This window comes from Marasmius oreades, chromosome 10 (assembly GCF_018924745.1).
Source record: "Marasmius oreades isolate 03SP1 chromosome 10, whole genome shotgun sequence".
Lineage (NCBI taxonomy): Eukaryota > Fungi > Basidiomycota > Agaricomycetes > Agaricales > Marasmiaceae > Marasmius > Marasmius oreades.
Window position 1 is genome coordinate 1236133 of NC_057332.1, and position 19741 is coordinate 1255873.

Genomic DNA, 19741 nt, shown 5'->3' on the forward strand with positions numbered 1-19741 from the left:
ACTGTAACTATTTAAAAAATAATTTGTATTCCTCAGATCAAGCCTCAAAACCGTTATCGCTGAGGCGTACGAACTGCTGAAGCTTTTGATCAGTGCGCACTTTTTGGTAGTGCGTTTCGCTTAGATGGGCAACGTCTGACCATTACTAAGCAGAACAGAGATAACGCGCGTATGCCCACCACCACTAATGGATGGCATCGCAATCACGGCAGTGCCATGGCGTGTTCCGGTGGCTGCGAAAAGCCAACATCCTTCTTAGACAGTGAAGTGGCTTCGCCTTAGTCCTGTGACCGGCCCGTCACTGACGCGTTGGCAAACTGAGTAGTGAGGGTCCTGTAAAACGGAACCAAATCCTCAGCCAGATAATTTAGGGATTTGCCGAAGCCGTATAAGGAAACTTAACCTACCATATTGAGTAGAATGAATCGGGAACACAATCTGTGACACGTATGTAATCTTTTTACCATCACGTTATACTTACACCGACGGGTTGCGCAAATGGATCCTCCATCAACGTTACCGTGAATTTCAAGTGTTCTGTGCGGGAATTAGTTTCATTGACCACCGATAAATGTTAGGCTACCTATTAAAACCGAAACGAAGAGAAGATTTAAAAAAAAACCCGTTCAGCAGCCGAGTTCTAGTGGATGCACCTGTACCGACTTCCCAAAATGACCCACCACGGGCAACCAAACCCTTGAGATTTCTTGGTTTTGACTCGGAAGGTAAAGATAAGCAACCAAAACTCGAAATCCATACCAAGTTCCACCTCAATATAGAGCCTTCACTCCTGTGCAGTTCCCTGGCTTGACTTCCGAGCCTTTACCATTCCTTCAGCCTATATCAAATCCAAAACATACTCCAGAACTTGGCCAATTCACTATGTCTACACCTTCTATCAGTGGCTCTATTTCTTCTATTCCTCAGACTCCATCTTTGCATGCAAACTCCTTCCCCGAGATCACCGGTTCCTTGCTAGAACTTGAAGTAATGTTGCTTTCGGCATCTTGAATATTTCTTCAATAAATCCCGTCAACGTTTGGCATGTTGCGGTGGAGGTCATGGTTTCGGAACGATGTTGAGATTGGTTTGAAACTTTGAAGTAGCTTGAATAAATCTTCGTTTGAAAAGGCTAAATGAAAATTGAATCATAGAGGATTTAAGAGTATAATATAGATATGAGAACAGATCCACTCACCAGATTTCAGAGTTTAGAAGTGACAGCTGCCCAGTGTAGCTGGCCGTCGAGGAAGGGGATGAGCAAAGTACAAGGACAAGTCGCGTCGCGTGTCAACGAGATATCTATATCTTATCAGTCATGCATGTCACAGATTGTGTTCCCGATTCATTCTACTCAATATGGTAGGTTAAGTTTCCTTATTGGGTCCGGCAAATCCCTAAATTATCTGGCTGAGGATTTGGTTCCGTTTTACAGGACCCTCACTACTCAGTTTGCCAACGCGTCAGTGACGGGACTGTGACAGGACTAGCTTCGCCTTGATCGTGTTCCATTTGTCATGCACTCTCCAACGAACGTCGAGGGCTTCGATGGCGTCGAACGAAGGGTCGAAATCGTGGTGTCACCGTGTGAATCCACGAGTGGTCCGAATTTCGGCAGCACAAGCAGGAATTGTCCAGCCCAGGAAGTAGTTGTTGGATACCAACCTGAAGGTCCGATCAACAACACTCTCCAGCTCGAAACTTGGGAAGTATATGGGACGCGTCCTCGATAATAGAAGTTGGGTAGAATGATTCCGACCTCACTCACATACATCCCAGAAATGATAATGCAGCATATTGTGGCATAGGAGTGAAAGCTACATGTACAATAAGATGGTTTGATTGTGAAGACGATCAAGGCAAGAAAGGACCGCATTAGCTCCCAATCAGCTCTACACCACATTAGAGCTGTTGGTCCAAGCGTGCGGGGCTTCATATTGTGCATTACGGCCCTGCCAGCCTCGATCTTACCACAACCGCAACCATCAAAAGATTATCTACTCCATCGCCCATATACCAGCACAAGTGCAAGGCTACATTCCAAGCATGCATACCCTCTAAAAGAGACGGACGGGCTTGCCCATCGTGGACTTTATGTGAAGTGACTTCACATTTTGCCAGTTTTTCTTCAAAAGTGAGACGAGGAAGTTGATGGCTAAGGGCAAGCGCGTCAGACAACACGAGGACGTGAAGAAACAAGCTACTCACCAAGCATAACGTTAGCGAGGACTTGGTCATCATTCATTTGGACATGACCGACGGCGACACCCAAACATAGAACCTTCTTCAATTGGAATTTGATGGTAGAACGAACATCCGTAAGCTTGTTGCTGAGGTCTTCCGAGTGTGAGATCGGGGTGGGGAACTTGCCGGCTGCAGACGAATATTAGTGATTCAACTTGGACAGGAATGCAGATAAAACGGACCTTTGGAAAGACCGGGACCAAGCAGACGAGGGATTTGCTTGATGAGAGCCTCAGAGGCAAGGAAAGCATCATATTTTTTGGCGAGTTTTTTCACGAGCTTTTTGTTTTTGTTCAGCCTACAACCTCATAATTAGATCGACCAAAGCATTGCAATTCAAGGTTGCGCACTTCTTCAGATCATCGACAGACATGTACTCCAGGTCAATTTGCTTCGCACGGTCGATATCTGCAGCATCAGCGAGAATGCAGATCGACATGCGAGGGCGGGGGACATTTGGAAGTCTGCACGGATGTCAGAACAAGACGATAAGTAAGGATCAGGTGGAATCACTCACTTGACGGATCCAGAAAAACGCTTGTCACGTTGAGGGTCATAATTTTTGAGGCCGACCTGGAGCTCGACGGTTTCGACAAAGTTCCTTTTCTTCTCGCCAGTTGCTTCAGCAAGTAGCTCCTTGACGGAACCCCGCACGCTTGACACTACGAGCTTCGAGCTGCAAACATATTAGATTTTCTGCAACGCTTGGAGACTATAATCCTCACCTCATGCTTTAGATATTGGTGGTCTTGAGGTCAGTTTCAATGACTGGGGTAGCAGAAATTCTGGTCTGTGGCTTGGGAAAACTGTGTAGTTGTGACATCGTGACATGCTTCTTGCTGTTTACGGCAATACGCCCTCCACTTTTCATGGTCGACACTGTTGCAATTATTGTTGCTGCTCTCGCTTTGTTGGGAACCCTGGCACAGGCGGTCATTAGTGGCTGGATCAATTTTCACTCGGAGGACAGAAAACGACGAGACCAGCTTCGAGATGTTATTGCCAAGTACCGCGACCCACTATGTCGAGCGACAGAGGACCTCTCCTACAAACTTTTCAACATTGTCAGCCACGGCTTTGCATTGGTTTACGCTTCTGAGAACTCTCCCGCACGACGAAGATCCTACGCAATTCGACACACATCCTATGTTTTTGGACAATTCTTTGCTTGGGTTCACATTCTCCGTCACGACACACAGTTCCTTATGCCACCTGATGCTGATCCTAATAGCAAAGAAATCAACAAAATCTTGGGAGATATTCGTATGACTCTTCTCACTGATTCAAGTCTTTCACCCTTCATGCTATGGTCTGGTGAGCAACTTGCAATCAGTGAGATTATGATCGTGCGAGATACCAAGGAAGACGGAGGACAAGTTCGTTGCATGGGGTTTGCGACGTTCTGTCAACGATGGAAAGCAGATGAGGAGTTCAGAGCTTGGTTTGCTCCAATTGAAGAAGGGTTGGCTGTTCTTAGTACTAGCACAGAGAACGCCAATTCGGAACGGTTGCAGTCCTTACAGCACCTGCTCGTTGATCTGTTGGAGCATCTGACTGAACACCGTTCGACCTCCGATATATTTCGTTGTCTTGTGGCACCTATTTGGTGTAGTTGTAAGCAATGCAAAACGGGGCAAGAGAGCGCAATGGGGGAAAGGAAGGAACGAGGGAGGTATGCATGGCTAACGAGGAAGTAAACTAGTAAGTAAGTATTGATTTACGATGATCTCAAGTAGCCTATGCGGTACCAGAGAAAATCTTATTTTGCCAAAAATTCTCTCGTTTTCTTGCACACGCATCTCCTCAAATCTCGCTGTCCACCTCAATTGGTCTTATGGTTAAGCTTATGTGGGAAGCCGTGCAAACTATCGCAGCCACATTTTGCCAAAGTACGACGTCGACGAGCTGCGCAGAATATAAAAATATAGCGTGAACTACGTATGGATCCCGAATGAGACTCGAAATATATTATCTATGACTATAAGTTGTAAAATACAGTTAGTTCTCTTGAGATCGATACACAAAGCAGAGTGAGTAAGCCGTCAAAATTCACTGCGAAACAAACCTGAACACCCCCAAAGTATTACCAAAACCAGCTATACAAGTTGACCGAGTGACGATGAAAGGTGATACACGGGTGAACGGAAGACGCGGGATGGGAGAGGGAGAAGAAGATGTAGAAGTGGTATGATTTGACGAGGACACTTCTTGATCGACGTCCGTCGCCAGAGCAGAGATAACAGAACTCTGAAGCTCGTATGAACAAGGATCAAATGTCCATATTTCCCAGCGACTCAGTACTGCCCGTGAAAGCCCCTCCAACGAAACAGAAGGTCCGATTACGATGGATCCATTTGTTTGCGTTACAAGTCGAGGTCTTCTTCTCACCCCTACAACTTTCCCTTCGTGGATATCCCAGCCTCCGCGTTCACAATCAGTATCAGCAGTACAAACAGCATGGGTTCGCTGCCAAAAAGAAGGTCCTGCTTTCCCGTTGGGTTCAGGCAGACCGAAAGGATTCCTCAGCTCTCTCTCCTCGGATTCTAACGGTGATATGGCACCCTCAGAAGCCCTCCTGCTCGCATCAGCCTTCTCCGAGGTTCTCCTGGAGTGAATGCCATGTCCAGACACTGGAAATGGCGACACATCCGACGTCGACGGTCCCCTACTTCTCGGCCTTAAAGGTGAAGAGGTTCCTACTGAAGTGACGCTATTCCTCCGCGATGTCTTACCAAAACTGTTCTGCATCTTCTTCGCAGGGGAACTAGTCATAGTGCATGAACAACGACGCGTATCATCATGCCTATAAACCTTGCAGAATCGAACGACATGATTGACCGAAAAGCTAAGGCATACACCTTCCGGAGGAAGATTCCCGCAGAAACGACACGTCTCTGGCCGCAAAGGGAAGACTCGGAGTTGATTTACCCTCCCAAAGACGTCATCCAACATCTGTATGCACTCCCCATTCTGTCCATCCCACAGACATACGACACCCTTTTCTGTGGCAGTGGCTATGACGACACGCGTTTCACCCCCAATCGCTGTGTGACATAGATGTAGGTTATTAACGGCATCCATAGGATGGCCAGCTTGGATCGAAAAATTGTCCTTTATGAGGGGAAGACCACCATTGCCAGATTCGACAAGTTCAACAACACCATTATCCAGGCAAAACGCCACCAAGACTCCTCCATCCGAGACCGAAGGCAAGAGTTTCGAGTAGAGAACGTGTGTGGATGTAGAGACAGGACATAAATTGACAGGAGCTGTCGACCCGTCTAGAGTATACCTGACAACGGCGTTGTTCTCGTACATGGCAATAAGGTGCAACGGGGGTGGGAAAGACGATGAGGTCGGGGAAGAGAAGAGATGTAGATCAACAACACCTGCAGAGAAATCCGGAAGTTTGAGATGAGAGTAAGATCGAACGGCATTTTTCTTTTGTATGTTGTATACGGCTATGACTCCCGAACTGGTGCCCACAGCACAATAATCTCCCTTCTGGTCCACTGACACTGCAGTCAAGGTCAAAGTCGCCAGCGAAGTGCTAGCCTGAAGAACATTGGAAGCGTCAATGGAAAACTGTTCGACTGATCCAGCACGCCATATCGCCACCTCATTGTGTAAACCGATGGATATCACGACTCGACCATCATTGCTCGTAGCGATGAGTTCCACGTCGCTAGAGAATGCTCTCGGAAGAGTAGAGAAGGAAAGTTTCTGTTCCAAGGTAGGCGGCTGCTCCTTCGAATCAAGGTCAGGTTCTGCTTCTGCTCTGTGCTTTTGAGCATCTAAACGTTCGGCGTCTTTCAGCAGGTATAGAAGTATTCCCCATAATACGAAAGTTGTCGCAGCGATCGGTAAGATTATTATTTTAAACCACCATATCGTGGGTCGACAACGTGACTTTCGTTTACTTTGCGCGTTACCAGATTGGTTGACATCAGGGCCGAACGTTAAGATACTGGGTGATTCCACCCTAAGATGTAGAGGCCCATCATTTGGATTGAGCATTTTCCAGATTTGACGGTCTGGGAAGTGGGAGCTGTTAGTGGTCTGGGAGGCACCATACCTGGACAACGCGCCCCGGGGTAAGGATGAAAGGTTGTTATCGGCTCCCGAATTATGTTCGGGGGGCATGGTAGCGTAGTAAAGTGTAGCCGTTATCGCCAGTAACTGGGTTGACATGTTCAGCGACCCTATATAAGACGACAGAGCCGTAAACTCACCAGAACTAAGCTCAGATTCTTCTTCGCGCGGCCACTCAAAATTTTACGAATTAAAACTCCAAACTTCCAAATCGCGGAGCCAGATTTGATCGGCACAGTTTCAGAGACGGTCCGTTTAAGTGAAGGAGACAACCCGGCATCTTGCCGCAAAAGTTCATCGAGCTAGAAAAGGAACGGTCAAAATATAACACTGAGTCCATGAGAAGACATACCTCAAGTCGCTGGAGGTCAATGGACAACACAGCGATGAAGAAGGTGTGAGCCAGGAACCAATGAGCTACCAAGACGACGATTGCAAAGATGCAGAACTGTCGGATGGCCCCGCTGGAAAAGACGGCTATGACTCCCAAAATTGCATTGTAAGAGACGACCTTGAGAGTATTTGAGGTGCCTGCTCGGCTGAGCCCTTCCGCTACTCGTTGCTTTACAGAAAGCGTGACTGGGGTCTTCCCGATAGCGTCTGCCTTTTATCATGGAATGACTGATCAGTGACTTTGAGCAACACATATATATAATACCGTACCAAATTGAACATGTTCTCGGCACCCACGAATACGATGACAATAGGTAACAGTTCCCTGTAACGTAAATACAATTAGCAGACAACAAATCTGTTCCAGCATTTTTTTTACCATGGGACCAGAGTCACTTTGAATTTGACAAGTGCGCAAACGCTCAAACTGGTGATAGTACTGACGATGATTTCCACAAGAGCGGTGAATGCCAGACCAACCCGAGAATGAACGGAGGTCAATTGGCGCATGGACCAAAAGACGTAAACGATGAAGCTGATGTAGGCCACGTAGGGTAAAGCTGATATAGCTGACCAACCCTTCTTTCGCGATCGTGTAGCATCATACTGGAGGGAAACGAATATTCGTGATCACAAGCGGGGGGGAAAAGACTGGAAGAGAACTGCACGGACCTCCAAAGCAATTAAAGTAGGCTCCTCTGAGTGTGATATCAATTCAGCGTCTTGTCCGGCTGTTGACTGCACCGCCTTCACCCAAGCAATGTGATCAGAGTTTCCGAAGCAATCAGATTCCTTGAGGAAGTAAGTTAGTGCGAGGAAGGTTGCAAAATCAAAGGTGTTGCCTCCGACATGGGGCTCTAATGAGCCTCGGCCAGCTAGCACCATTTGAGGAGTAACAGGGATCCCATCCAGAGAAACATTTCTGGTCAAGCTTAGTGTATCTAGAATGGTATTGTCCGAAAGCAGTTTAGACTGGTCGTGATCCCAAAATGCCAGCGGACTTAGTACGAGGCATCGACCGTCGGTGCGCTTCAAACAAGGAATGTTCTGAGTGGATAAGTAGTTTTGTAGGCGTGTTTCGAAGCCAAGCGTGGTCATTAAAATGCGTTGGTTGAGAGCACCGTCGTCGTCTTCTGACAACGGACTTTGCACAAGCACACGTTCGACACGAACGGTGGCTCCAGTTCCGCATCGTGCACGAGACACGGGGTCTTCGCGTGCAACTAAGGTTTCATGAGCTGACCAAAGCTCGAGCAGGTCTCGGTGGGCATGGAATGAAGGAAACGGGTTGAATATTGGGGTAGGTGAAGCTGCGTAAAGGTCGAGAGCAGGGTAGAACAGCGATGTTATGACGATTCCAGAGATGAGAATTATACGAATTTGATGGGTTGCACAATGCCTACAAGATGTCAGCGGAAGGAATTAGCCTTACGGGCGGTTACTCACAAACCAAAGTTGAGAAAAAACTTGTTTCCAAGCGCTCTGGCCCTCTGAAGCATCCAAGCAAACATATTCGTTCAGGAAAGTCGTGATGAGAGGCTTCGCCTAAGAGGACTGGAGGAGCATAGAAAAGGAGGAGATAATAAGTAAGGTTAATGAAAGCTTGAAGCCATGAATTATGAGTCCCGATTACTGGTCTGAATTCAAAGATGACCAGTGAGCCGAAAGATTTCTATATATAGTACCGTGGCTCCGGCTCGGTGACACCAAGGTACTGTATTACCAAACTTCTTCGGAAGGTTCGGAAGTTTGCGCCTCTCGAACTCGGGATTCGCGAGTCGTCGCGTCCGTGCTCGTCTACCGACGTCCTCCTCGATTGTTACCGCTAACATGTCGTTTAGGGCACTCTCTGGAACGGTTCTCACTGTATCTAGATCCTCCGCAAGGCACACAGCGTCAAGATGTAAGCCTCATCCGACTTGTGCTCCCCAAACCAGACCCATTCATGACAAGCAGGTTTTCACCAGTCAAGTAAGAGGTCCGCAATATCTCAATTCCAAATGCCTGCAATGTCCCCGACGATGACCGAGGGAGGTATCACGTCGTGGAAAAAGAAGGAGGGAGAGTCATTTTCTGCCGGAGACGTTCTTCTTGAAATCGTGAGTCTTTCTGCAAATCCAACGTTATTAGTATTTACTCTAGGTGGAAACTGTAGGAAACGGACAAGGCTACGATAGATGTTGAGGCTCAAGATGACGGTGTTGTTGGAAGGATTCTGGTTCGTTCTGGCTTTTCGTGTTCGATCCGTAAGCTAACTAAGATGGAAATCTTTCGATATAGGTTCCGGACGGTACCAAAAATGTCAAAGTCGGAAATCTCATTGCTCTACTCGCAGAAGAAGGGGACGACATATCCAACCTCGAAATTCCAAAGGAAGACTCTACTCCTGCACCGGAATCTACATCGACATCGACACCCCCCGCCGACTCTCAATCCCAGCCACCTCCGCCGTCATCCACACCGACGGAGTCGACGCCCACACACCACATCCACCCATCTCATTCACGTCCACTTTTCCCTTCGGTACAAAGACTTCTCACAGAGAACGGTATAGCAGATGGATCCAAAATAACCGGAACCGGTATACGCGGCATGCTGACCAAGGGAGATGTTCTCACTTTCTTAGGGAAGGCCTCAGGTCCTCTGGGAAGCTACAAAGAATCTCCTTCACCCATCCAGCAGGCCGCTGAGTCTGCTGGTAAAGCCCCCGAGAAGCAAGAGAAGGTTCGCGGAGCCTCTATCTCTTTTGCATCTATCACCGTAATGCTTATTCTGTAGCCTCTCGATGGTCCTGCTATTCGCCAACTCATTGTCTCTGCCATGCTGAACAACTCCGTCAAAGCACGAAGCTTGCCCGGTACGCCACCCAATATCCCCGTGCATGAAAGTTTTTAACTTGATCTTTGCATTTCCAGGATCCTCAGAGCCACTCGATTTCGACTCTATAATCGCAGATTATTTGCCAAAGTCGACTCCTTCCACACTTAAGGAATCAACCCCAGCTTCACTCAAGCAGAGCACAAATAAATCTTCCGACTTCCTAGACGGTTTGCTTTAAAGAGCAGCACAGAATGTGTTCTAGACGGAACTTGGGATGTAATATACGTATACGTGTGTTTTATTCTCTTTTAGAGTCAAAAGCGCAGTTCAAGAAGTGCTTTGCCAAGTGGACTCATTCAAAGGCGGTACAAACCCTAGAAAGAACAAAATAATCAACCAACGGGTCCAGTTGATCAATATTGGGATACGCACCCTTCTCAAAGGCGCTAAATTCTGTCGCCAGGATTTGTTGAATATACTTGCGGCAAGTCGTGAGGAGGAAGTCGTGCACGGCTCACTATGTCGATGTTCCCCGGCCACCGCCCATGAATCGTAGGTGCCAATTGCACCCCCATCTTGTATGCTTCTATTCTGTACTAGATGATGATGCGAAGGAGAGCAATAGTAAGAATAGGGAAGATGCTGAACGCCATGTGCATATGCTTTGGGATGGTGTTTTCCGGAAAGAGTTGGGTCCCGTAAACGATTGAGACAACGGATGGAAGGCATAGGAAGGAGCACTGCAAGAGAAACCGGCGTCATTGACACAAACTCTTGCACAACGGAAGTCCTCCAATCGCCTACACTTCCGAACACATCGAATACCAAGGCTTTTGCTTCGAGGTTTCAAGACCATGGTTTGAAGTCAAGAGGGAACGCGTGACTGGACTGGATTTCAAGTGGAAAGCTTCGATAGCGAAAGGAATCACGTAAACATCTAGTCTCCAGGACTAAATTTGTCTACAAAAACATACGTATTCTTACTGCCGCGTACTTCGGTTGCGAACCTTCCGTTCAACGCCAGGTTGAGTGTTAGACCCACCAATCCAGTCGTCCGATGCTACAGAATCGCCCGATAATATTAGCCACTCCCAAAAAACACCTTTGCGCGCCCAGCCTGCCGGTCACAACGACCGCTTCGAGGTATTCATCTAGTCCTGAGAATCGATGAGTCCCACGTTGACCCAACGGTCAAGCTCAGCAGGAAAGCGGCTGATAGCGAGGTGGTGAAGCAAAAGCTCTCAAGCGTGTGCCTTACCCTGTTCGATAAACCAGACGGGGAACCATCGGTGCTCGGAGGAGATCAGGGTGCAATGTCTGCTCTCAATCAGAGTCAGTAGGGAGTAGATGTCGATGATGTCGGTTTGGGTTTTGCGTCGGATCCAGGGCTTCGGCGAGGCACGATTGTCGTGCCATACTTTCAGTTTCATGAGGAGTAAGGCAGAGGTGTAGAAGGTAAATTCGAGGACGCACATAGCGAAAATCATGTGTACTGGGTACTGCTGACTGGAACAATGTCGACCCCGATTGAGTGCGCAAAGTAGGGTAGCCTGCGAATTATCTGAAACCGAGAACCAATCGAACGGCGTATACTTCGCACCTAGTGTCCTAGTTGTGGCGCGGTAGAACGTGGACCGTTCATCTGGAATATCAACGTTTCAACCTTCACCTGCTCCGTGTCAATTGGGGAATTTTGATATTCGTGGCCTGGCAATGGGTAAATAACGGGGCATGTGAAGTCGACGGCAGCACTGCCAAAGAGGTATTAGTAACTGCCCTCTGTAGCGCGCGTGTGAAGGGGCGGAGATGACCTGGCCAACTGAAATGGGAAATCAGGGCGGGCCGCTATCGACTATCCCACGCACCCCTAGGCGCCAAGTTCACAATAGGGCTGCTCAATTCTTAATTTGACCGTCAATATTTTGACCGTTCGCGACCATCAACTGACCATCACCTAGGATTTCATACTCCGACATCGGCGGCCACGTGGTGTGCAACCCTGGCGGTCATCTCTCGCCGGATTGCCCTTCCATTGTCCTCAATGCCCACGCTAACCACTTCCGAATACATTCGACATGTCCAACGGAAAGCTCAACGATATCCAACGAGTTGGACATGGAGTCCGAGTCAGAGAGAGGCCAACGACGAAGGTTGTCAAGTTCAAGACCGGTGTATCCGAGTCAACAACCATTTGACAACCATTGGTAAAATAGAATTACTCTTCTCAGTATTGTGCCACGTACTTGCACCAGTATCTACTTTGAACCTCAAGTTTATTCATCTATGGACTACATAAATTCACTGGTTGATTTGAGTCCCACTGTACCAAGTATCGGACGCCCCGAGTTTTTGTGCGCTCATCCGCCGATCGGCTTCTGTCGGAGTATGAAATTCTAGGTGATGGTCAGTTGATGGTCGCGAACGGTCAAAATATTGACGGTCAATTTAAGAATTGAGCAGCCCTAATGTCGAATTACGACTTGGACAATCCCGAACTTTATGTTGAACTTCTTTCTCACTCTTCTCGCAATGATTCTTGCCATCATGTACACAAGACCAAAAGTTGCCCTGAACCACTCCAATCGGCGTTGGAGATGGACGACCGTCTACAAAAGAGAGTTAAAAGCCTCGTCAACGCCCCAGCGAACGTGATAGTGAAAGACCCCAGGAACCATCCAGCTGTGGCAGCTCGCTTAACCCAAAAAGATCAGAAAGAGGAACTCAACCTTCACATCTACTACACATTCAACGATACAGCTTCAGATGAATACATTCTTTCGATTAGCAAAGCCCATCTCTCCTACCTCCTCGACGAACTCCGTTCTGCGGCGCTCCAAGAGTCCCCACCTCCTTTCCAAGTCATGAACTATCCCCTCCTACAAACCCTTTCCTGGAGTGTTCACCAATTCTGCTTGGATTCATTCATACAACGCGTTCAGAAAGGTCTGCGAAAAAAATTATTTGCAGGCGACTCTAAAATATCTCTCGAACTGGGAGCAGAGGGATGTTCTCAACGTGGCGTTTGGAGAGAAAAACGTTCTTGATTATCGGCTCATGTGCTCAGTGCTCGTAGGCGTGGAAAAGCTTTTGGATACTCTCGACGAGAGAAAAGGCCACCTCACCAAAGAACAACGGGCCGACGACTTGCCCCTCGACGGCCAACACGATTCTCTCCTTACCCTACAGGAATGCAATGGTCTCCTCGTTGACTATATGTTGCTAACGAAGCACAACCTCCTCCCTAATGATCATAACCCAGGTGATTACAAAAAGCTGGAGGCCCTAGATATGTATCTCAAGGTCGCTGGTCAGTCATGACTATTAATTAGCTCCTTCTCCACAACTGATGGATTTTTTAGGCCTCACCACGGAGTTTGCCCGATGGGTACCCAAAATATTCAAGCTTTTTCAGTCAACGGCACTCCTGATGGGCCTATCATATTCAAAACGGCTGAGCCGCATCCTGTCTGGCAACATTGTCTTTCACCAGGTCCCTAACTCCCCTCCTACACGCTCGCACACCATCTTCACCAGAATGGACCTAGTGGAGATCATGAATCACATTATTTCCGAGCACTCACCCCTTCCTGACGACCTACCCAATGACGCAACAGATTTTATCGACCTTATATTGCTCCCCAGGCTCGCCATCATCAACAGCACACGCAGGCCTCACTTCACAGTCCATGTGGAGCTTGCGCTTGCACTCCATCTCCAGCAACTTGGATTAGCATCATTCACTTACCCGTTTTTGGGGCTGTCCAAATCATCTTGTACTGCGTGCGTTGAGCTGATGTCACTCCTCAACAACTCTCAGTTTCAGTCTCCTGTCTGGCTAACATCTGGCACTCACCGCAAGATATACCGATCATGGGTTTATCCCAATCATTCTATTTCTGAGCCTGGAATCAAAATCGAGTTAGCCCGTCGACTTCAGGAACTGCTCTTCCAGGATTTTGTTGATTTTTCTCGTGGTCAAATGGCCGGGCGGTTATCGGATAGCAGCATCGAGTCACAAGGCATAACAATCCGTCAAGAAAATGAGCAGTTCGCGAAGGTCGTGAAGGACAGGGAGGCCCAGCTTGAACAGTTTCTAGCAGAAGAGATGATTAGGGGTCTCACCCCCCACACAGGCTCAATCATCTCAACCTTGATCATGGACGCCTGTTACACTAGCCATAATAGCAGACTGAGAAGCTTGAAGAATTAATGGTCTCCTCGCCTGAGCCAGTCGACGTGTCTGAGATGGGGGTTGGGCGATAGACATTGGTTGATTACGGTCAACTAAGGATATATAAAGTTGGTGAAGTATGGGCGAAATGCGAAGATCGCAAGTGGTCGCCGTGGACGGACGCTCTGACGCTCTTTTTCGCAGGAGAATTGATGGGCTGGAGGAATCTAAAGGCGCACCTGTCTATGCCGGATTTGATCACAAAATGGGACGCTAGCGCCACTAGTTCCGCCGCTGGATCCTTGAGCTGTAATTCGCCTGGACAGTCGCGGGTATTGTAGAAGGAATGTGGGGATTGGCAAAGTTCTGTGTAGCGTACGGAACCAGGCTTCCGGCCGCTCTGAACTGACACTACAAGTCAGTACGTATAGAGAGCCAGAACGATCTACGCCATAGTTTCTAACCAGCCTTGTAGAACGGCATGCCCCTCGCCTGCCTTGATGTCTTTCAAATCCAGATTGCCTTCCTCGAGCTCATCAAACAAATTCTTTCTGGTGGGCTCAGCAATATCTGTGCCTAAAGTAACATCAGTTGCGTGGAAGAGCTACGGGAGAAGATAGTTCACCTCTTGCTGTTGCGGTGGCAGGTGGCGGGTTTTCCTGGCTCGTCTCGGGTGCTAGGGCTGCGTGCGAGCTGCGGAAGATTCGGACGAGCTAGCTGAAGCCGTCAGGTTTTGAATGCGACACAGGCGGCAGGTATAAAGAGGTGCGACTGGGATCAAGTGGAAACAAAGAAAAACGCGACGAGAAGAGGTGGTAACGGTCGAGGTACAAGTGACTGAGGTGGCAGTGGCAACAACGTCTCATCCATCACCACCTAATTTTCAGTCGGATCCCACCGTCCACGTCACAGAACACTCGCACCGTGTGATCAAGGCGAGATTACTACACAGTCACACAACGTACACGTCCGTGAAAAAGTTGAAAATAAGTACAAAATGTGTAAACATCTCCCTCACAATATAAGTATGTAAGTAGCGCCCGCCAACGAGCGCGCGGTGTACTTGCCCGGGGATTGTCTTCAACGTATGAATACTTAGACAGGTTATTTTGCGTTGCTCATGAAGCCAAATAAATTACTTACTATTGAAATTTCTGTTGGATGACCGATGAGGAATAACCAAGTTCATGATCGAAGTCGTGAAAACAAACATACATCTTCAAGAAAAACCAAGAAGGGGAATGTAATGGTACAGAATGAGTGAGTGCGGAGGATGAGAATGATGATATGGAGGTATACACTGTGAAGAGAAGAAAAATGCGAACAACGATCCACAAAATGCAAGAGGACAAAAAACCAAGAAATTCAATGCTACATGATGGGGCCACTGACCCTATGATTATGCCAGGGCTAACTGGAGCCAAGAAATTACTGTAAACTAAGAGGATCGGATGTATCAATATGAGGCGATATGTATTGTCGGCAGTTTTGGAGATGCCTGCGAGCGGGGGGTGGGGCTTGCGTCTACAGCTAGGAAGAAGAACCGCGTTTGATCGTCGATGAGGTTTGTGACCGTTCAGCTATGGTTGCGGTGGGCTGAAGGGTTGATCTATCCTGCGAGTGATTCAACAGCGTTCGATCTGCGTCAATGTCTCCTGATATGGATATTGGTTGGTTATGTGGGTAATACGAAACGCGGCTGCCTTTGGTATAATCGTAGATAGTGAACCTGGTATCGACCAGTCACATTAGGAAACATTAGGGGCAAAGTAGAGAGAGGGGTGCGCTCACTGCTCTTCTAGTTTCCTTAGCTCAGGCCCTAGCTTGTCGAGATCAAGGTGAGCTTTCCGCTTGGAATGAGTGAGGGGCTTTTCGACCATGAGGAACTCGTCCAGCTCATGGGAAACGTCGAAATTGGCCGCCTTCAGCTGCGGAGCCTGATTAGACACATTGGTGATTCGAAAAGCAGAAATCACACACGTCGATTGAGAAAGGAGGATTGGGGTCTTTGTCTTGTAACATCCTCCAATCTATGCCTTTGAACCATGGATGCCGATGAATGTCTTTGACCTCTTCTTTACTCCGTCTGCATCCCAATCGCAGGCTATTATTTCGTTGGAGGAACTGAAAGTCAAAAGGTTGAGATCTGCGGTCAATGACACGGGCAATGCGCTCACTCCTTTGATTGCACTGATTGCATCCTCGCTGCACTGGGGATCAGGAAATTTGAGGGAATGCTTCGTAATAGATTGAGTGATTTGGTCCTCATTTCGCCCATCAAAAGGCCGTCTGTGGAATAGGAGTTCGTACACAGTTACCCCTAAGCTCCACCAATCGACCTCCCATGAATAACCTTTCCGTTCGAGGATTTCGGGCGCCATATAAGCCATACTCCCAGCCACGCTCGTGTGTTTCCGACGTTCAGAGTAATGGACGGCAACGTTGAAATCCGTAAGATGGGCATGCCCTTTCGAGTCGAGAAGAATGTTATCAGGTTTCACGTCTCTATTCATGAACAAGAATGAGTAAGATTCTAAGAAGTTGAGAGCTAGAACTGCAAGGCTTACCGGTGAATAATCTTTTGTCCGTGAAGATATCCTAGCGCAGAAGCGACTTCGGCTGTCCAGTGTCGGACCGCTAATTCTGGTAAAGGTCCCTTTCGCTCCAAATGAACTGAAGGTTATTCTTTAGTCAGAGAGGCGTCGGAATCAAAGCCTCAAGGCGTACAGCGAAGATCCCCTCCTAGCATCAAGTCCAGAACAAAGAAACAATTCTCATCATCCTGGAACGCATATCGGAGATTGACGACGAAAGGATTATCAATCTGATAATGATCGGCGTGAACAAGCTGGCTGAAAGTTTGATGGAGATTGAATCGCACCTCTTCTAGTAACCTCCTCTCCTGTATAACATTAGCAACAGCCTTTTGCCGTATACATTGCGCCTTGTCGATATATTTGAGGGCATAAAGATTCTTGGTCAACTTGTGCTCGACCACTCGCACCTTATCGATGAAAGAAATAAGATCAAGTATTGAATTTACGTTGAGAACAACGACAAAGACAAACCTTTCCAAATGCCCCTTTGCCGACAGCCCGATGAAGGTCAAAGTGGTACAAATTGACTTCACCATCGAAATCTACAGGTTCTGAAAAGCAACAACCCATCGCATGCCAAACAAAATAGAAAGGGGGAAGGGGGAGAAACTCGAGACTGTGGAGGTGGGAGGCCAATATTAAAAGGCGGAAGAGGAGAGTACAAGGGCTACATACCGACGGCGCAGTCTTTGTTTCTCAAAAGGGAACAAACTTTGAGATTACGGCACGGGTCACGCCGGCATTGTCACGTTTTGATTTGATTTTGAGGGCGTTCTCCCCTTAAAAAGACTCCTGTTCGCTCTACAGAAAACATATCCAAAGCTTTGGACTCTTGAGTCAGAGATGCTCGTTGGATCTCGAGAACAATTAGGTTCAAAAATTCAATGAAACGGTCATCCGAAGGTTTCCTTTTCCTTACATCAAAGCAACATCAAAGTAAATGCTTTTTCCCACCAACATAAAAAAAGACAAAGAGCAGGTGGAGTCAGAGGACTCCAATTGTTTTTAGAAATCCAAGATAAGTACGCGCTTGAAACCCCGATGCGGAATTGAAACTAGGAACACTCTCCACCGCGGTACATACAATGGAACTGCAGCAACATGGAAGATTCGCCACCACAACCTAGAGTGACGCTCGGCCCCGCGACTCAAAGGGTAGTAGCAACGCGAGGAATCCGGCAAAGAGAAAGATAGCACCAGAAACATAGATAGGAACGGACGTTGTTAGATCAGCATAGAGTGCAACAATCGGAGCCTGCAATGCGAATGTTGAATCGGGTTGATGGATACCTTGTAAATAAAACAAACTCACCATGACCCCGAAAATCCTGTTTGCGCACGCCGTGAGAGCGTTTCCTGTACCTCTGTCCTTGGTCGGGAACAATTCTGGCGTTAAGGCATATAGTACACCATACATCACGTTGCTGGTGAAGCTGTACGCGCAATTCCACCCAAGGAGCGCGTATGAAGATCTGGCGGTCGTCGATGCTAAGATAAACACTCCGGTAAGCACTGGGGGTGAAGTATCAGTCTGGACTATTGTAGGGGTTCGAATAGCAGCATACAAGTAGAGATGGACAGACTCCCTCGTCGTCCTAGGAATGGTAACTCAACCATGTATCCTGCCAACAAGGCTCCAGGAACACCAATGACACTCAGGATAACTTGCTGAGAGCCTCCATCAATAGTCTGAAGGTCAGTTTCTCGGAGAGAGGACTCACATTGCGATAGGTAATGTAGAGCGACCCGTCGCCGAATTTAGCACCTCGAGTGGCTAAGCTGTTGGGATACAAGTCAGGGTTGTGCTTATTCAGTCGGGATGGAAAACTCACAAATACGTTACAAAGGCATTATAGCTACCGCGAGGTCAGTCCGGCATCTTGATTATAGGCAATCAACGTACAGAGGGAATGCGAGGCCAATCAAAGCTAAACGAAAGTCAGGATTACAGAGAAGCTTGGAGTGTTCAGTTACGTACCCCATAAAGCGATAAGCAAACTCGTCGACCAGGCCAACCTTCTTGTAGCAAATAGACTCCTGATATGGTTGGAATCGAACCTTGCAATTTTCCTCTTGATCGCTGCCTTCCCGCCGATATTATCTTTGCTTAGACTACCGATTGAGGTCAAATTATCCAGAGTGAGATGGCTCGTCTTTCGGTTGAACTCGGCAACCTTGTGTACGACCTCGACCGCCATGTCGTCTTGTCCCTTTCCCATCAAGTATTTTGGACTTTCGTATAGCTTGAAGACGAAGAACCGTATAGACCACAAGAGCATCATGAATGCACCCATGGTAAACAGGAAGTACCGCCATCCTTGATTGGACTCCCTTGTGCAGGGAGTGGATGGAGTCAAAGTACAAGAATACTTCCCTATCAGCGGCCATGCGATCTAAAGCAGAGATTAATCTGGGACGTAATACTATGAACGATAGTACGCACCAGACTCCCGAGCAGTTGTCCAAAAGCCCACCAAATAGAGAGCACAGTTAAGAGGTATTGATGGGTGGCAGGTACGAACTCTATGAGCAAGCCGAGCTTAAGATTCACGCAGCTGTCGTTGGCATGTCAATACGCAATACATACCTAGGAAGATTGCAGAGTCAACGGGCAGATTCCCTCCAACTCCAACTGACCAGACGGCGGCGAGCGAGCATAGAGCGACATAATTTGGAGAACCACCTGCAGCAAGTGCAAAGACCCCGGTGATAAGGAGAGTGATATTGAAAGAGACCCTGTTAGGAATGGTTCACTGTCAGACGCCACCGTAATACTAAAAATCGTGCCTATGTCAGGTGAGAGTTTTTGCTGACCTTCTTCCCCAGATGTCGGAACCTACCCCCCAAAAGACGGCCCCTACGAGAAGACCTATGTTCTGACCGAGCTTGAGGAATGGCCCATCGAAGGTGAATTCGTTCAATACGGGTGGTAGGATAAGTCCTGTGACGATCTTCGCAAGATGTCAGCCTGGAACTAGTGCTCCTCGTCGCGAAACTCACAGGCCAAAGGTTGTCGCTGGTCGGGAGCGGTGGTCAATAGCCATTCTGAAATGAAAGACAGGACGACCTACACCAGCCATCCGAATCCAGCCACGACAAAGAGTGCCCACTGAGAAATGAAACTTAGAGACAAAGATATCCAATCAAGTGAACTCAAGCTTACCTGATAGCGACCCATTCCTACTTCTTGAATGGCGTCATTCAGAACCCTAGCCTTCTTCTGATAAACTGGGTCCAAAGCATCCTCCGTGAAGATATTTTCGGTCGTGGCATGGATTTCTCCATGATCAGAGTTCTTTCGAACTTGCTTGAGATTGGTTATCTCTTCAGACGACATTGCGGTGGTCCAGGATCAATGGCGTGGTGAAATACCTTGACCGCATCGGGGTCGCTGGTAGAAAAAAATGATGGACACGGATTGTAA

General features: G+C 47.8%; 8 protein-coding genes across 9 annotated transcripts; 3 read left to right on the forward strand and 5 right to left on the reverse strand.

The window, feature by feature from the left end:
- Nucleotides 1-2057: 2057 nt before the first annotated feature.
- On the reverse strand, nt 2058-2974 carry E1B28_002472 (uncharacterized protein; the record flags this gene model as incomplete). Its single annotated transcript, XM_043159391.1, has 6 exons — nt 2058-2155; nt 2209-2373; nt 2427-2542; nt 2595-2708; nt 2762-2920; nt 2970-2974. 6 exons carry the CDS (start codon nt 2972-2974, stop codon nt 2058-2060), a joined length of 657 nt encoding a protein of 218 aa, XP_043002991.1.
- An 86-nt stretch (nt 2975-3060) lies between these two features.
- Nucleotides 3061-3946, forward strand: E1B28_002473 (uncharacterized protein). The gene has a single exon (XM_043159392.1). The coding sequence runs from the start codon at nt 3114-3116 to the stop codon at nt 3939-3941; it is 828 nt and encodes a 275-aa protein (XP_043002992.1). The 5' UTR covers nt 3061-3113; the 3' UTR covers nt 3942-3946.
- A 207-nt stretch (nt 3947-4153) lies between these two features.
- Nucleotides 4154-8384, reverse strand: E1B28_002474 (uncharacterized protein). The gene is made up of 7 exons (XM_043160713.1): nt 8176-8384; nt 7402-8128; nt 7109-7335; nt 7000-7054; nt 6689-6940; nt 6477-6638; nt 4154-6423 (listed from the first exon to the last, which is right to left on the reverse strand). Exons 1-7 carry the CDS (start codon nt 8238-8240, stop codon nt 4294-4296), a joined length of 3618 nt encoding a protein of 1205 aa, XP_043002993.1. The 5' UTR covers nt 8241-8384; the 3' UTR covers nt 4154-4293.
- Nucleotides 8385-8469: 85 nt separating this feature from the next.
- Nucleotides 8470-10289, forward strand: E1B28_002475 (uncharacterized protein; the record flags this gene model as incomplete). Of its 2 annotated transcripts, XM_043159393.1 has the most annotated exons (7): nt 8470-8514; nt 8571-8632; nt 8686-8828; nt 8885-8947; nt 9010-9453; nt 9508-9586; nt 9645-9787. In XM_043159393.1, the coding sequence occupies exons 3-7, from the start codon at nt 8730-8732 to the stop codon at nt 9785-9787; spliced, it is 828 nt and encodes a 275-aa protein (XP_043002994.1). In that variant the 5' UTR covers nt 8470-8514; nt 8571-8632; nt 8686-8729. The 2 variants fall into 2 exon arrangements, with proteins under 2 accessions (XP_043002994.1, XP_043002995.1); XM_043159394.1 differs by having other exon boundaries at nt 8470-8632; nt 9645-10289.
- On the reverse strand, nt 9877-10405 carry E1B28_002476 (uncharacterized protein; the record flags this gene model as incomplete). The annotated part of the gene is made up of 4 exons (XM_043159395.1): nt 9877-9923; nt 9982-10002; nt 10068-10289; nt 10354-10405. The coding sequence occupies 4 exons, from the start codon at nt 10403-10405 to the stop codon at nt 9877-9879; spliced, it is 342 nt and encodes a 113-aa protein (XP_043002996.1).
- Nucleotides 10406-12014: 1609 nt separating this feature from the next.
- E1B28_002477 (uncharacterized protein) lies at nt 12015-13759 on the forward strand (the record flags this gene model as incomplete). Its single annotated transcript, XM_043159396.1, has 3 exons — nt 12015-12446; nt 12517-12856; nt 12909-13759. The coding sequence occupies 3 exons, from the start codon at nt 12015-12017 to the stop codon at nt 13757-13759; spliced, it is 1623 nt and encodes a 540-aa protein (XP_043002997.1).
- A 1080-nt stretch (nt 13760-14839) lies between these two features.
- E1B28_002478 (uncharacterized protein) lies at nt 14840-17043 on the reverse strand. Its single transcript, XM_043159397.1, has 8 exons — nt 16789-17043; nt 16602-16724; nt 16448-16544; nt 16288-16393; nt 15898-16225; nt 15701-15844; nt 15512-15648; nt 14840-15449 (listed from the first exon to the last, which is right to left on the reverse strand). Exons 1-8 carry the CDS (start codon nt 16885-16887, stop codon nt 15251-15253), a joined length of 1233 nt encoding a protein of 410 aa, XP_043002998.1. The 5' UTR covers nt 16888-17043; the 3' UTR covers nt 14840-15250.
- A 397-nt stretch (nt 17044-17440) lies between these two features.
- On the reverse strand, nt 17441-19654 carry MFS1_3 (MFS sugar transporter; the record flags this gene model as incomplete). Its single annotated transcript, XM_043159398.1, has 13 exons — nt 17441-17572; nt 17630-17829; nt 17883-17985; nt 18039-18096; nt 18150-18173; nt 18221-18245; nt 18296-18710; nt 18761-18840; nt 18905-19053; nt 19132-19268; nt 19318-19333; nt 19389-19426; nt 19481-19654. The coding sequence occupies 13 exons, from the start codon at nt 19652-19654 to the stop codon at nt 17441-17443; spliced, it is 1551 nt and encodes a 516-aa protein (XP_043002999.1).
- Between the last annotated feature and the right edge of the window lie 87 nt (nt 19655-19741).